Raw genomic sequence first — 17,596 nt, 5'->3', positions numbered from 1 at the left:
GCAGATATCTGAACAAATATAACCATCTGTTTTAGTCATTTCCAAATATCCATCATCATATTGTCCAGGACTTATTAGTCTAATTACATTTTTAAAAACACAAGCCGTAAATGTTCCTGTATTAAAAAAAAGATTATCCCTACATTTACTCTATTCTGAAATGCATAAACAACCGCATTTCAAAAGAATACAACTATCTGGGGATATGTGAAGAAAAATATGCTCATTTACTGATCAGGGTTCAAACTTTCTCTGAAAATAATTGGACTTCTTGCCTTGAGCCCACTTATACTTTGTGTACTAATAGCCCGGCTAGAAGCTACAGTCTAGTACTGAATAATATGAGGTTACCTGTGAGGTTGAGAATTTTGGAATATAAATTCTAATAAAGACTGATTCAGAAATTCATTTAAAATTTTTAATATGATTTTTTTTTTTTAAACTCAGCTGCAGCTAAAATGATTTGTCAAATGCTTGTTAAATAAATATCCAATTATTTTAATAAGGTTCATTGGAAGCGAAAGGAATTATTGCCATAAAGACTTGCAGCTTCACTGCAAAATTACATGGTAAATTATCTAATGAGATGAAGGTTTCCATGACAATATACATTAAAAATAAAAATTAAAAAAGAAAAATGTTTCAGTTTATGTAAAAACTTCTAAAGTACTGTCTCTTTTAAAACTAATATGAAAAAGAGTGTTATTCCAAAATTCTATTAAATTTAAATTATCTCTTCTGAAAAGCCATTAAATATGTATTTAAACAAGTAAATACATAGATTACTCTGAAAGTAAAACCTCCTGTTTATTTCCATGGAAACTACAACATACAACAAGCACAGTAACACTACATAGTAGAGAAAATTCTCAGCTAAAAAACCCCATTTTTCAGCTGTCACCAGTGTATTTTCACCAGCAATGAACAAGAGCCTGCATGCTGTTTATAGCAAATCCATCTTATTTTTCAAATAGATGCTATCGCTCTTCACTGATACTATAACAGCATTACTGAGAACACAGGTGTAAACTATAGGTAGAATGGATGCTATATGAAATGATACAGAAATAAATTAGTCATGTTAAAAATATCCTGTTGTTACAAATAAACTTTTTGCTTGCCACGTTAATATTTAGCATAACAACATTAAAAAATCAAAGTCAAAAATATCCTTTCATTTTCACTCTCAGAACTGTGTTTTCCTCCAAATCAAGAAGAAACCAGAATCATAGCTGTATATTCCAATTTTCTTGAAACAAGCTGACCTAAAATTAGAGGGGGAGTAACAGTCAACTTTTTCCTAAGTAAGGAAAACAGTCATTGTTTACAGGTGTTTTTTGTTTGTTTTTTTTTGTAATTTATAATTATAATATTATGTGTGTGTGTGTCTGTGTAATATAATACATTATATAACATTCTATATTCTATATTCTATAATATCATATAATATCATGTCATATAATGCTTAATATAATATCATATAACACGTATATATACTATATATAGTATATATATTATATAATTTATATTATACATAGTTATGTATAAAATCCACTGAAAGTTCTCTTACAGCACTTAAGAGTTTTACAGTGCAGTAGTATTCCTTACCTTGCAACCAGTTATATGACAGGAATTGCAAATCACTAAAATTCTAGCAAAAACAGTCAAGTCCCTAACTCATTTCTGACTTATGAAAATAATGTAATAAACATCACCTTACCTCACATCATTTAAGTCTTTAAAACAGCAAATAAAAGTTGTTTCACGGGACTTTGAAAATAGATCCTTACATTTCAATCATATGATAACTGCAAACACAACAAAGTAGCATAAAATACATCTTCAGTATCCTGCAGTCATTTAGGACTAAATCTAGAATATGTTAAAGCTATACTTCATTCTGCACCCAGTGCATCTTTCAGGGCCTGTCTATATCTGTCTTTTTTATCAGCTGCTGCTGGCAGTCCAGGAGGCAGTGTCACTGTAGGGTGACAGAGCAGTGGAATATTCTGCCCAGAGAGGTTGTGGAGATACTAAAAACCTGCCTGGACACCTACTTGTATGACCTGCTGTAGGGAGCCTGCTTTAGCAGGAGGTTGGATTCAGTGATCTCCAGAGATGCCTTCCAACCCATACAATTCTGTGGCTGTGTGATTCTGTGACACATATCCTACTGAATGTTTCAGAAAAGAATTCTAACAAAAAGGATTGTTCTGGAAAACATTTACCATGACATGTCATATCAAATACTTGGCAGGAGAAAGAAGACTTTATATAGAATCATGACATAGCATAATGTTTTGCCTTTAAGGATGGAGAGCAAGAAGCTTGTTTATTTATTTATTTATTTATTTATTTTGTTCTTGAGCATAAAGCTGTTTTCTCCTGTTCTTGAAAATCAGATAATAACAATATCTGAACTGTGAATCACTTCAGTATGACATTAGAGTTGAAGTTTCCTACAGGTTATTTGGCACAGATATTTTAAAGCCTTCTGTGGTCAGGAAACAAGCTTTCAAAAAGCAATCAAACCACTAAATTTTAACAGATGTCTGTTCTGAGTACACACTGAATACATCTAGTTCAGATTTAATCATGTGTGTTAAGTTCACAGATTTCATGGGAATGAACTCTAATTCTTTTTGAACATTTAACTCAGCTGTGCCACTAATTTGCTAATACTTGTATTTGTATTATTCTCATTAAATCAAGGGATGGTTATAGCCAACATTATAGCTAATTTTTGTACAGTACAGCCAAGCAGTTCCTAAAAAACAAATTAGAAACCTTAAAGTTATAGTTGTCAATAGAACTGTTTCTTCTGTACTAACTTCTTTGTCTTCTGACAAAAAGAGTGATCAATCTGTGCCTGCTGGCTATTTGATGATACTTATTGTTTCCACTTAGCTACATTTTTACTACTACTAGTAGTAGTATTTTTTAATTTCTGCATCTTTTAGAAAAAATAAGGTACATCTGCAGTTTAGAATTTATTTGGTAAAATACAGGATCATGATGATGAACATTTAAATGACAATTTCTGTTGGTAAATATGAACTAGATGTTTATACATTTAGAAGGACTAGATGTGTCCTTCTGTATGTGAATCACTGTATCCTTTAACAGAGTAGATCTCTGCTAAGGTGGTCTTACTAAATCATCTTTTACATCAGATTATTAACCAAATAAAACCAGTCGAATTGTATGCATTTCAATGCACTGTCATTATGTAATAGCTCAAAAAAAAGCTGGTGTTTGTGCAAACTGTTACAAATTGGTAGTAACAAAAAAAGGGTACATAGTATTGCTTTTATTTTATTTGTTCGGGAAGTAGTAATTATAAATCTCAGTAAGTTCATGTTTAAACAACAGTCTACTAAGAAGTTCTGCAACCAAGGTCAAATGCTTTGTGTGGTCTTGTAGCACTTACGCAACTGAGTCTTCCAGGACAAGTATGGCATAAAAAAGAGAAACATTAAGACTATTTTTAAAAAGTCTATTAAGAACCATCAAGTAACTACAAGCCCAGACTAAGGCCTAATTAGAGGATAATTATTCCATACTGTATTTCTCTACAAGTTTCCAGTCAAAGTCCCCACTGACTGGAAAAATGGGAAGCCTCCATTCCATTTACAAGAAGGGGAAGAAGGAGGACCCAGGGAATTACAAGCTGGTGAGCCTCACCTCTGCCTGGGAAGACCACAGAACAGATCCTCCTGAAAGACATATTAAGTCACATGAGGAATGAGTGAGTGCCAAGACAGCCAGCATGACTTCAGCAAGGGAAAGTCCTGACTGACCAACCTGGTGGTCTTCTGTGATGAAGTGATGGTGCTAGTGAGCAAAAGGAAAGTGAACAGTGTCATTTTCTTGGATTTGTGCAAAGCCTGTGACATGGTCTCCCACTGCATCCTTATCTCTAAATTGGTGAGGGTGGACTATTGGGTGGAAAAGGAATTGGTTGGAAGGTCACAGTGAGAGTTTGTGATCAATGGCTCTGTTACCACCTGGAGGCTGATAATGAGCAGTGTCCCCCAGGAGTCATAATTAGGTCTGATACTCTTTAAAATCTTTATCAGTGACATGGACAGTGGGGTTGTGTGCATTCTCAGCAAGTCTTCTGATTACACCAGTTGATGTTGGAAGGAAGATGTGCTGTTGAAGGAAGGGATGCCATCCAGAGGGTCCTTGATAAGCTCAAAAGATACTCCCTTGTGGTTCAGCAAGGCAAAGTGTTTTGTCCTTGGACCATAGTAGTCCCAGACATATATATGAAATTGGAGAAGAACACCTTGAGAGTAACCATGCTGAGAAGTACCTACAGGTTCTGGTCGATGAAAGACTTAACATGAGCCAGCACTGTGCATTTGCAAGCCAGAAGGCCAGTGATATGCCCTGGGTTCCATCAGAAGAAGGATAGCAAGCAGGGCAAAGGAGGTGATTGTCCCCCTCTATTCTGCTCTTGTGAAGCCCCATCTGGAGTACTATGTCCAAAACAGGAAGGATGTGGAGCTTTTGGAGAAGGTCTTGAAAAAGATCAAAGGTTGAAGCACCTCTCATGTGAAGATAGGCTGAAGGAACTGGGATTGTTCAGACTGGAAAAGAGAAGGCTGTGGGGACACCTCATTGCAACCTTCCAGTATTCAAAGGGAGTTTATTAAAAAAAAAGGGAAAACAACTTTTTATGTGGGTATGTGATAGTATAAGGGGAATGATTTCAAACTAAAGGAAGGGAGATTTAGATTAGATACTCAGCAAAATTTTTTTATGGAGGGAGTGGTGATGTGCTGGATTGGGTTGCACAGAGAGGTTGTGGATGCCCCATCCCTGGTGGTGTTTAAGGCCAAGTTGGATGAGACCCTGGGTAATCTGATGTAGTCCTTTATCTAGTGGCTGGCAACCATGTCTGTGGCAGGGGGAATGGAGATGATGATCCTTGACATCCCTTCCAACCAAAGCCATTCTGTGATCCTATGATTAAGCACAGTTATTAATTAGCAAAAAGCTTTTATTTTGAAGTCAGCCAGGGAAGTTCCTACAATTTCTGTTTTTCTTTTTTAAACAAAACAACTTTTTTTTCTCATTCTTATGTCTGGCTTGATCTCTTTCCAGGTTATAGTTGTGATTCTTCATAAAAGCCAATGAAAATACAGAGATTATACGCTGTTGAACTTCTTTTTTCTATATACTAAACTGACTTTTCTTGGAAAAGTCTGCAAATATCACCACGATACAACTGGAGTATGTCTAATGAATGTCTCCTGTCAAGGGTCAAATTGGCTTCCAGTATGGATGCTTGAATCATGATAGTATGGCTGAGATGGCCCAGCCTTTATATCAAGCTTGAAGATAGATGACATGATCTACACCCAAGCTGAATTGGCAACATATGATGGGGAAGGATGTATAAAATCAGAGAATAAAGAAAGGGTGTGTGTATTTTCAGAAGGGAAATTCAGGAAGTCTGCATTGGAAGATGTAGTCTTGGATCAAAAATAAAGGTTCAGGTGCCAGGAGCTTGGAATTTGGGCTTAGTAAAGAACAAGGTGTACTGCTGCTCTTGTAGCCAAGAAACAAGCTGCGTTGGCAAAAACAACTAGTCAAGCTGATTTGTCCCTTTATCATAAAAAGTCGGGTTAATTCCAGACAGCACACTAAAGAATTCAAATTGCTAGAAGTAACAGTTAAACACTTGATTATGGCAGTTACTTGACTTAAATATACATTTTATTCAGGAATTTTTTCTGGAATGCATATGTGGCAGTAGGAATATATCTGTATTAGTTAAATTATCTTTTCTGATGCAGTAGCTAATCTTATTCATGTTTTATTAAATAATTAGACACTTTAAAAAAATGTTATTCAGCAAAATAGGATGAAAACTCAGACCTCTGCCCCATGGTGATTCTCTAAATCAGTATGCAGCATAGTCAAACTGTCTCTTACTTGTCTCTTACTTGTTAGTTTCGAACAGCAGTTCTGTTCCAGGATGCATGATGACTTTGCTTCAAACAGAAGCATGTAGTTGTGGTTTGATCACAGGATGTGTAAGGTAGGAAATGTAAATTTAATCATCTTCAGGATGCAGAGGAACCTGAATGCAGCCTTTGCTTCCTAATCAGCTGTCTTCAAGCAATTATACAAGAAACAGTCTATGTTCAGAAAAAGGTCAGCGTTTCCTTGTTCCTGTTACACAGTCAATTTTAGAATCTACCCTCAGAAAATAAATCTGTGGTCACAGCTTTTTGGTTCTGGTCTGTTTTCTGTTTGTTTTGGTTTTTAAATTAACCTAGATACAATTTAGGAATGCTGGCACTTAAGCCTGTCCAGGAGCTCATTTTTCTCAGTACTTAGCAGACTTACAAGGTCCCTCCACTCTGTCTAAGTTGCTACAGTGCATAAGATTATATGAACTGAGTGTCAAAGTCTGGTCATAAACCCTAAACTTACCTGAAAAGGTAAATTACAGTGATCTTGATGTTGTTGTTTTATTTTATTTTATTTGTATTCAAATAGCTTACACTAAAAGCAGACCCCTTCTGGAGAACATAAATCAGCTGCATTGCTAGAGAAGAATTCTTGTCTGGCAACATACTGTCTTTTTGTAAAAGTCTTTAGGAGCAACTACTTCAGAAATCCTGGCATTTGAACGTTTCAGTTCTGCACAGATCTACACATGGCAGCATGACAAGAAGAAATAGATGTATTTCAGGAAAAAAAAAAGAGAAAAAGAAGAAAAGAAAAAGCACTCAATGCAAAGTGTAGTACCACAGTTGTCACATCTAACAATTTGAACAAAATCTGGCTGCAATTTGCAGAAACCACTTTTAATCAAATATGCCACGTATGTGCTTTCAGTCAAATAAATAATTGCAAATTAAATTAATTCTGTAGAACTTGTGCGTCTTTAATCCTGGTATTTTCAATACTGTCCAGTCCATTATATTTCAAGGTAAGGATTAGTTCTTCTATCAGACGTGGTAGTGGAAGAGTGCACTTATCTTCCCTCATTACTTAGTTATGACAAATTCAGTTTGAACTGTTGGGACTACAGGTGCTCAAATTACTGGGGAAAAAAAACAACGTGGTGGGAAATAAATATAACAAGAAAAGAATCGTAGCTAATTGTTCGGTAGGGATAGAATATGAAGATTACTTTAAAAAATATCTGATACTTAATGTTTTTTAATGTCCTGTTTTGTACATCATCTGACAGACAATATGAAATATGATATAAAGTTGTGTATTTTTCTCTATATATTTCAATATGAATGGCAAACCAGAAAAAGATTAAATATCTTGAGAGGACTGTCTTTACATAGGAAAACTTTTAAGAGTACAGATTGCTACATTTATTTCACCAAGTAAAAGATTGTTTGTAGTTCACTTAATTTTTTGTCAGTTCACAGCAACAGCCTGTATTAAGATGATGAATAACCTGATGAATACTTAAGGTTAATGGACTTTGCCTGAAAAGCCAAAGAGGGAGTTGAAGCATCTTGTTAAATTGTATAAATACATATAACGAACATAATATAGAAATGAGTAGATCTGTTCTTTAGTTGTTTCCCCTGGTACACTTTATTTCTAGCACACTGTGCTGTTCCTTCTCTTCCTCTATTTTAATGGACAGAAATTCAACTAAGAAGCCCATGAATTTTTATTAGCCCAGAATGTGATATTTATATAGGCAACAACTAGTATGACATGTATGATTAAAAAGAAGCTCAGAGATCAGTAACCATCATGAATTTTAGTATACAGAACTGAAACTGTGCTAGTTGAAAGAACTGAAACAAGCCTTCACATTTAGCTGAAGGTTTGTCCCTGCATTCCCTTTCACTACAGCAGGAAGATTATCACAGAGTTTTGAGACGACTGAGACTGCCATACCTCTGTGTCCATCTGTCCCATCCCCTGCTTAAGGAGGGACACGCAGAGCAGGGTGATGGGACCATGTACAGGTGGCTTTTGGTGATCTCCAAGGAGGAGACCCCACAGCCTCTGTGTCCCCATCCCAGTGCTCCATTTTCTGCACAGCACAAAAGTGCTGCCTGTTGGTCACAAGGAACCTCCTGTGTTCCAGTTGTGCCTGTTGCCTCTGGTCCTGGCACTGGACAGCACTGACAAAAGCCTGGCTCTGTCCTCTGTGCACCCTCCCTTCAGCTCCAGTCCTTTCATCATTGTTGTAGGCCTTCATGAGACTCTGAGGTTTGTCTATGTATCTCATGTACTGGGGCTCAGAACTGGACCCAGTACTTCAGATAAGGCCTTGACAGTGCTGAGTAGATGGGAAAGATCACTTCCCATCAACAGGCAGATTTTCAGCCACTTCCAGGAAAGCAGGGCTCATCACATGTAGCGGTTTCTTGACAAGACAAATGCCATCAGTCCAGACATCCCCCACTTACTCCTTTTATTGCTGAGCATAATGCCACATGGTTTGGTACATCCCTTTGGCTCGTCTGTTTCCGCTGTTCTGGTTTTGTCCTCTCCCAGCTTCTTATGCATACTCAACTCCATGGCTCAGTGTAAGCCCTGCTCAGCAGCAACTGAAACATCATTGTGTAATCATCATTTTCATCAAGAATTCAGGAGACAACATCATTTGAGCCTCTAAAAAGGAAATGAACACTATTCCTGCTAAAGCCCTGACATCCGTCTAACCCAACATAGAAAGAGCAAGGTCAGAATAGGCAATAGCATCAGCGCATGAGCTTGATGAGTTTCTGTGATCTTTCCTCCTCATACATGCTCTGCATTCATAGGCCATTTGATCAGATGAGTTGAAAGATATCTTGTTTTCTGACCTGCTGCGTATGACTGTTAAAACACGGATGAGCTAGATTGATTTCTTTTTAGCTTGTGAGATCAATAAGTGGCATTTGGTGGTTGTCATTTGCCTTAGACGATTCAAGGGAGAGAGAAATTCTTATAGATTAGAAGCTGGTAAGGAATATCCATTGGCATCAGTAAATACTCTGGATTTGTCTCTATTTTTTTATTTTTTTTTTTCATATCCCTAAACCATGCTTCCTTCTTAGAAGCAAGGAAAAGATTTGTCTGGGCAATATGAAATATGTATAGACAAGCATACATACATACATATATATATATATATATATATATATTCATCTTGTATAGATTTCCAGCAGAATCTAAAGAGACTGTCACTTCATCAGAGGGAACAGACTTCATTATATGTTTTAAATATATTTCTACAGTCACAAACAGATGTATTCTCAACATAATTTGGACAGAACCACAACGACCAAACATATCTCTGTTCAAGTAAAGGTTCTGTGCAAGTGATTGTAGAGCAACACTATCAATTATTTGTTTAATCTACACTGTGGCTGTGTCAGGTGATACACTTTCTGAAATTAGCATTATTTATATGTTTTCATATACCTGTACTGTTCTTGAGCTTTGAGTTGTATTTAATTCTGTTTTTTTTGTTTTGTTTTTTTTTTTTCCTGGTAGACCAGTATACTTCAAAGAAATCACTGGCATCTGTGCAATTTGGCATATGTGCAGAATATCAATTAATTATAGTGCTATACACAGAAGTATCTTACAGTCTTTAAAAATCTTACAGTGTTTCTTTATCCACTGTTAATCTGCTTGCAGTAACTTTTCTTCCCATAGCCACAAAGGCAGCAAGTTTAATTTTGGAATAAAAATTGCCCTTAAAAAATGTTATGTCTTGGGAGTGTTCTAGTGAACTGATTTGATTTCACCAACTTGCATCTCACTAAAATAGCCCACTTGTCACTCTGGTTGTGTGAAACAAATATTCCAAAAGCGCTAAGGGGAGTAAAAAGAGTAACTGAAGAAGCTAGAATGCACTGCAACTATGTGTATTGTGCGCTAAAAAATTAATATTGGTTTATACACTACCCCAGCTTAATTCATTCTACATGAAAAGGTGCAGGAATCACTTGTTTCATTTATAGCAAATTTTCCAGCTTGAAAGGTACACTGCTTTTAAATTTGCAGAAAAGACTGGAGGAAATTTCCCTGTAGACACTGCAGAATCCAGGGGAAACTTGTGTATTAAAAAATAGGATTTTTTGTACGTAGATTTCTAGTATATATGAGAAATGAAATTGAAAGCTCTAATGCTACATACTCAACTGCAAGAAGACAAGCAACTTTGCTGACGGAGCTAAATTATTCCTCTCCTACAGAAGCCTTATTACATTGGGTTTAGTACATGGAGCATAATTACATGGACCACACACAATACTTGGATCTAAGAGGGAGAGCTCTGTTATGTGCTTCTGATAGAAACTCTTTCCGAATTTGTGGAGTCACATATTAAAAACAGTGCTCCCAAGGACTGCACGGCAGCTTGGTGCTGTTCCTGAGCATGTGTTGTTGTGACAAAGATGTGACTCCAGGATCAGGTCTCACACTTGATTCAGGTGAGCAAAACCCAAACAAAGCTGACTTGGAAGCCACGTACTTGCAGAAAGACCTGCCGGTTAGGTAAATGCTAATCTTAGTAGTGGTACACTGAAACACTGGGGTGGTATGTCTGATCTGTCTCTTGCCATGCAAGTTATCAGAGAGGTCGCTGAGCTTTCCCTCCCCTACCCATACTTCCTCCCTGTCCTTTTTGCTGGGTTTGTTGTTGTAGTGCTGAGGACTCTAGGTATACTTTGAAGCCTGATAACAGAAAAAGCCTTGCTGCTGTGACTGCAGAAGAGGGACACAGCATGTTTGGGGTCTGAGTTGCTCCTTCCCCCCATATTTTTATACTTACCTGGCAGTGGTACCAGTGAAGCTCTACTGTCCTCTCTGTGTCTTCAGTTGCCCATCCCGTTCTCTGCCCAGTCCCCACACAATCATTAGTGCAGCTGAATCAGTAAGGTGAATCAGAAGGGGAAGCTCTGCCCTGGTGCTGGCTGGGTGTCTGCAGTGGGGCTCACCCACCTTGCACCAACCCTGTGCAAGCAGTGAGCCCCACTGCAGACACCCGGACATCTGATTCTACAACAGTGCCAGTCAGTCAGCTTAAAATACATGGGAAGCTATGGACCTTCTGTAGTTCATACATATCATATCATATCATATCATATCATATCATATCAACTCTAAACAGATTTTGGAGACAGAAACGGGTTCAACAGGATAGTAAGGAATACTGGTTCATTTCATAGGGTATTGGACCCACCAAAGAGTGGAGGTGGTTTCTCTCATTTGAATGTGTTTATTGTAACATTTTTCTGTGTTACACACCTGTGTGCTTTGTCTCAATTGCATCTGAAATGACTATGCATATTTAATGAAGTAGAATTATAGCACAAGCTGAAGGTTGCTTTCATGCTTGCTGTTTATTTTCTCTTCAACAGGACTTCAACAGTCGAAGCTAGTGTGAGCTATTGTATTTTAAATATTTAATTATATGCACTGATATGGTTATTTGAGACAGTAATGCATAAAATCCATACTGGTTTCTGAGTCTTAGAATTCTGTGTGTATTTATTTTTATTCTGTAGGAATATAACTGAGAGATACCATCATCTTTGATGTGTCTATTTATGATGACTGAAAAATACTATATTGCATATTAGAAAAATAACCTGATATTACATTTAAGGTTTTCACATTGAAAAATGCAGGGGAGTGTTCTTGCAGCATTTGACACACAGTTCGTCAAAAAAAAGGAAGTTCAAGTAAAATTAATCACTGCTATCCTTGGAATTTAATAAAATTTGCAAGCTATAAGATCAAGCTATTATTTTCAACTCATTCACAGGAAGGAAATTTTTTAGACAGTTAAAAAAACTGAGTCAATTAGATATTTAATGAGCTAAAATGAACTGAGACATTCTTAAATGGCAACTGTTAGTAAAGAGGTAGCTTTATTTCTAGAAGGTGGAAGTATTGCTAATGAGTAACCTGTTAGGACTAACTGAATTAGTACAATTAAGGCCAAGCTCTGGTGTTCTCTGTTGTAATGCAAATCCCCAATCACAACTCCTAATTCTGCTGTGTGATGGGACATAGTAAATCTTTCATAGGTATAGGAAACTAGCAAAATTAATGTGAAATTGTTTTCACGTTTTTTCCTAGAATCAGTCCTGGTTAATCACACATTATATTGACTATGTTAGCTGGGAAAAAGAATGTAATGTATCCTAATGTTAATGTGTATAAAGACTGTGGTTTTGTCCTCACTGCTTTTACAGTTTCTCTTTTTTAATCCTGACATTATCTCTGTTGGCTTCCCGCAGATGTAAATGAATGTGAAGCTGAACCCTGCAAGAATGGCGGAATCTGTACAGATCTCGTTGCCAACTATTCATGTGAATGCCCAGGTGAATTTATGGGGAGAAACTGCCAACAGAGTAAGTAGTGCCATGACTTTACATCTCTTTTTAAAAATGTTATATTTTCCACAACAGAAACAACTGGAGAATGCTGTAGAAATATTGAACTAGTCTACAGATGCATATTGGTTAAAACAGTCATGTTATTTTTTTATAAATGGAAGGAATATAAAAGATCTAATCTGTCAGGCATTGAAGTAAAGCATCAGATATGATGGAAATATCAGCAAAAAATAAAATTATTCTATGAGTCAAATGTAGAGGAGTCTGTTGTGTAAAGAAGAAAAATATAAACACTGACTCATACTGAGGGTTAATCTATGGTAGTTTCACATCTTCAGCAGTTCTTGTAAGGAAATACCAGCTACTATAAGAGCAGGGCATAGGATATTTTCTCTGATGTGTCTCCATCATATTTGGTTCAGGGGAGATCATGAGCTTGATTGATTGATTCATTACCTGGAAGAATGACCCCTGAAGGCTTTTCCTCCAAGTGCTTGTATGATCTCTATTGAATTCATTCAGAATATCCTCTGGAAAGGAATACCGCCAGTTGTCTACCTATTCCATGGAAGTTAAGCAACTTATTTTGTTCCTTTTGACCTTGGTTCTTAATTGTTTTAAGTAAGAACCATGCATAAAAAAGGTGTCAAGCAAGTAAGGGACTGACCTGAAAGGAGGACAAAGAAAGACAGACCACTGGTTTACAGATAATTTACTGGTGGAGCTACTCCAGGAACTGTGTTGGCAACACTTGTGTGTGGTTTTATGAATAGTATTTAAAGTTCTTGTAAAGATCCAGTTCCTCAAGCTGAAGGAGGAATCATTTACATATGAGGGACGAGGTAATCTTAGAAACCAAAGTAACAAAGGTAGAATAAATTGTCATGTTGCTAAATTCTTTTCTGTACTTACTCTGGAAAGAGGCCTACAAATGAAGCTACCACTGATCTGATGATTGATGCAGTCATGGAAGGAATGTAACATAAGGTGTGCTTATAGCTTTATATATAGAGTTAAGACAAGTAATCTGTTTCTTAAATTTGTAATTATAAAATAATGTGAAATACAGATATTCAAATATTTAACAATGGAAATAATGATTTTACTGGCTGGTGACCTCTGAACTATCACTTTTGAGAGAGCTGCCCACATTTTTCTATTACTATGGCTCTATCCACAAACTTATAGCATTCATCTGTTTATGAGCTAGCTTTACCACAGGTAGCATTAAAAACCAGTAATTTTATCTTTTCATAACACCGATATTACTGTGCACTGTACCAATTCCTATTGGTTGCATTGCAAATATCCACTTTTTTCATGAGAAACTTAGTTATGCCATTACACCTAATTATGTAATTACAGGTAGTAATTACGCATTCAAATTACAGCATTAGAACATTGTGTATATTTACAGTAATCTTATAATTAAGTACTGTTACACTAATTATGTAAATGACTGATTGCTGTCTCAGAATTACCCCACAAAGCTCAAGGATTGCTTATCCACATCATAGAACGTGTGAAGTAACCTGGATAGAATAGAAAAAAGACAAAAGAATCCTCTGCAGTCTGTTGTCCTGTCACTGTAAGCCTGTGCCATAGGACGTAGTTTCTATGGTACTTTAAGATTTGCATATTCCGGATACCAGTGCTTGTTATGTTACTCATCAACTTGAAATAGTTTGATGTTTTTCCTCCAAGTTAAATTTCATTCTCATTTTATTTTATTTTTTTAAATGCACCACGTTTCTCTTAGCTAGTTAGTTGATAGTCATTCACACATACATGATGCCAAAACCAGCTTCTTATTGCTGGAAATTACAGCAGGAAGCACAGTCAAAGTAACGTGAAATACAAAAGCAGTGATGGCTTCCAAGAATATTTAGTTGTTCTGAAATAAGCTTATCATGCTGCTAGAGAACTTTCACTGAGCATCTGGTATTCACAAAATTTGCCCAGTGATGTTTTGTGACAGCACAGTAGAAAGACAGCACCTTTCCCTATGCTGTGAAGGTAAACACTAAACAATATTAATTGCACATTACCTTCTACAATTCTTAAGGCCTCAGCATGCTCATTTCTACAACTGTATCTTCTTACTCTCTCTGAACCTATTCATTGTGTGCTGTGTTCAGGCTATCAGTGATGATTACCTCCATTACAGCTTTGCTTAGTCTTGAGCCACTATAAATAAGTACTGGTTCCAAGACAGATTCTCCTGGGCCTGAAGATTTCACTTTCAGGATCATAGAATTCTCTTGCAGGCAGCAAGTAGACACATTTGCTGATGTCAGACTGTTAACATTACTCAGTATGACTCTATGCTGTTAAAATACCCCAGGTGCAACATAGGTTGCAAATAGCAATAATTTTGTGTTCAGTTTTTTTAAAAAGCAGAAGTGATCAACAGTGGGCACACTGCAGCTCCACAATTGTGCTTGTGGAGATGTATTTTGTTGATTGCCAAGGATTTTTGCCATTAAAACACATGGCACATTTTCTCATGCTTTTACTTTAAAGGTATAGGTTAAATTTGTTACTGTAAATACATTTTATGAGTGCTCTATTTGTATAAAGTGCCACAAATCCTGCTGTGCAGTGTATCTTCCCAGTGTCTTACTGTGTTGGGTTTTTTTGTTTTAGTACATTGACATATTTACACCACACTTAGCAGTTTTCTGCATTCCTCTCCATGGAATTCAGAGCAACTTTTTTTTTTTTTTTCATTTGAAAATGTATCTTCTTTCTGTGTCTTCCATACTGAAAGATTACCTGAAGATTTGGCAGATCTATAGACACAAAAAATCTTTCAAGGCTTCTGTTTACAAGCATCATTATACTCCTGGGCTAGATGAGCTGTGATGACTTCTCGGTGTCTACAAATTATGACCTTAAAGTGAATCTAAGTTTCCTGTTGCTTTCTTGACTATATTCACTAGATGAAGAAGTTCTTGTAATTACTTAATAATTCCATAAATTTATAAACAGATATTACACACTTCAGGGGATAAGGTACAGACATACCATACCCTGTGTTTAATGGCATCATACTGTAAAGTAGCAATTCCATGAGAAGTTAAACAAAGCAGCCCAACTGCTTCACCTCTCTGCCTGTTTCGATGCTTCTGTGGCTGCTTTTTCTGGGCTGCCTGTCTGTATTGTTTTCCCAGCCAAGTCTGACACAGGAAATTAAAAAATTATGAACGAGCCATGTCAATTCCTTGACCAGTGAACTGCTTCACCACATGGGTAGTGAGCTGGTACAAAGGAGTGGCAGGGAATGGAGGCTGGGCATGAAATCAAGACTTAACACAAGCTGAATATGCTAATCAGACTAATGAAGGGAGAAGAAACTATTCTTTAGTTCATGTTTAAGATGAAGACCAGAATTTACTGCTGTTTTTTATCTCATTTTATTTCAGAGCTCTTCATATTTGGAAGCTAGAATTTTAAATCTTGTTTGCCAAGAGGCAAAATTTCAGCAAGTGCATACCTTCCTGTTTGCCATTATGTGGAAAAGTTCAGGTTTTGCTGCATGGAAAATTACAGAGATTGTGTTTATTTACATGTAAGAGTATGTGTACACACATTTTCCCTTCACAGAAATTCACTTTTTAAAGTGTGCGGGGTATATAACTTAATTCGTATTCTGTCCTTGCTGGTTTAGGGAAAGATGTGTCACTAGTCTTAGAAAAAGATAAGGATAGAATAATTTTTGCATCTAAAAGAACTGTGTTAATTTAATACAAAATTAATGTTAATACTGTATTTATGGCCTCTTAGGATAGCATGAAGAACTGTTAGCAGAAATACATTAGAAACATATTCTGAAGCCGTAAGAGAAAAAGATTTTACATGTTCAATATGATTTTAGCCCATGTAATTCAGCATAGTTATCTTTCACATCCTTTTCTTTCTTTTAAACTCACTGTAAGAAGAGAAATTATTTAAGAAGCTAAATAAGTACTGAAAAACAGGTTTCAGTAGTAAGGATGATGTTTCTCATATATTCTTAACTATTTATGCATATCACGGGTGGACTCCCAATTTCTCTATTTGCACTGGACAAAAACACTCTTAAATCTCTTGCTGAAACTAGTGAGGTTTGCTGAGGCTGGAAACAAGGTCTGTCTGGCATTTCTATGCAGTACATTGGTATGAAAGTGCAGAGAAGCAGAAAAGTTACAGAAATGACAGAAAGCATTGTTAAAAGTGGAATGTTCTCCCAGGCATTTCACTGACCTAGTGAGAAATAATAATCAAACTCTAACACATCTAATATTGAGTCTTCAAACAACAAAGTGGGCTCTGGCCTTTCTGCTGCTAATGTTCTTTGTCCAGCCATCCTGTTAAGATGCAAAGGTGTGCAAAATTCAGCTCAGTGGATCAGAATGGTAGCTCTTCCTTTCAGCACAATGGGAAAATGAGACTGAACTCTCAGTATTTGATACTTAAACAAAATCCTCAGTCCTGTGCCTCTGGGTACATTTTCATCTTGGTGCTGTTGTACTGTACAGCAATGTCTCGCTTTGAAAATCCGTTTCTCAAAATCTAACTTTGATTAGACAGCAAAGGACCCAATCTTTACTCAGACACCTGTCAGAAACTCATTGTAAAATATTCAGACAAGCCCTTCGGAGCCAACAATTTTACCCATTTAATCATTTCCTTGCTCCATGACTCACATAGTGCAGAACTAGCTTTTAGGTTGTGTCAATAACTCCAATACTGAAGTCAAAACCATTTTCAAGAAGCTACAACTTGACTTTCTGACATCCCATGTGAGCTTGAACCAACTTGTGGTGAATTTCTTGCCACATTTCCTTGCTCAAACATACTGATGTGCTTTGCTGAGGCACTGTCGTTCTTTACTTCCTATGACTCCAAGTTACTCTGTGTAAAGAGCTGAGAGGCCGCATTTGAGCCAGTAGTTCCCTCTCCTAGTTGACTTCTGCCTAGTGCTTCTTCAGCCTGAGGGAGCAATGCAACCCCTCCTTTTCTTTTATGTTCTGCATTAATAACGTTCATAAAAAGTAAAGAAGGAAAAATAAAGACACCCTCTGTTCTTTTATGGAAGGAATTTCTGTATGCATTTTTTTCGTGAGGCAAAGCCTATGACAGTGTGTATTATTTTACCATTTCTAAGCCTTACAAGAAAAATTACAGCATAATGCTTTTTTCAGAGTAGCCTCTATAACTTTCAGGTTTCTTGTCTGGTCAGTAGTGCACATTCTTCCTCTAAATAAGTCCTC

The 17,596-nt window shown here is 36.6% G+C and overlaps 1 protein-coding gene across 2 annotated transcripts in view; it reads left to right on the top strand.

Moving 5' to 3' along the window:
- The window catches only part of EDIL3 (EGF like repeats and discoidin domains 3), a 262,282-nt gene that overhangs the window by 148,074 nt on the left and 96,612 nt on the right, over nt 1-17,596 (top strand). For both annotated transcript variants that reach the window (XM_072359069.1, XM_072359070.1), the window contains one exon: nt 12,243-12,356. In XM_072359069.1, the coding sequence (XP_072215170.1) occupies nt 12,243-12,356 (114 nt within the window). The remainder of the gene's footprint in view (nt 1-12,242; nt 12,357-17,596) is intronic.

This window comes from Excalfactoria chinensis, chromosome Z, assembly GCF_039878825.1.
Source record: "Excalfactoria chinensis isolate bCotChi1 chromosome Z, bCotChi1.hap2, whole genome shotgun sequence".
NCBI classification, from domain to species: Eukaryota; Metazoa; Chordata; class Aves; order Galliformes; family Phasianidae; genus Excalfactoria; species Excalfactoria chinensis.
This window is presented reverse-complemented; position numbering and strand designations above follow the sequence as displayed.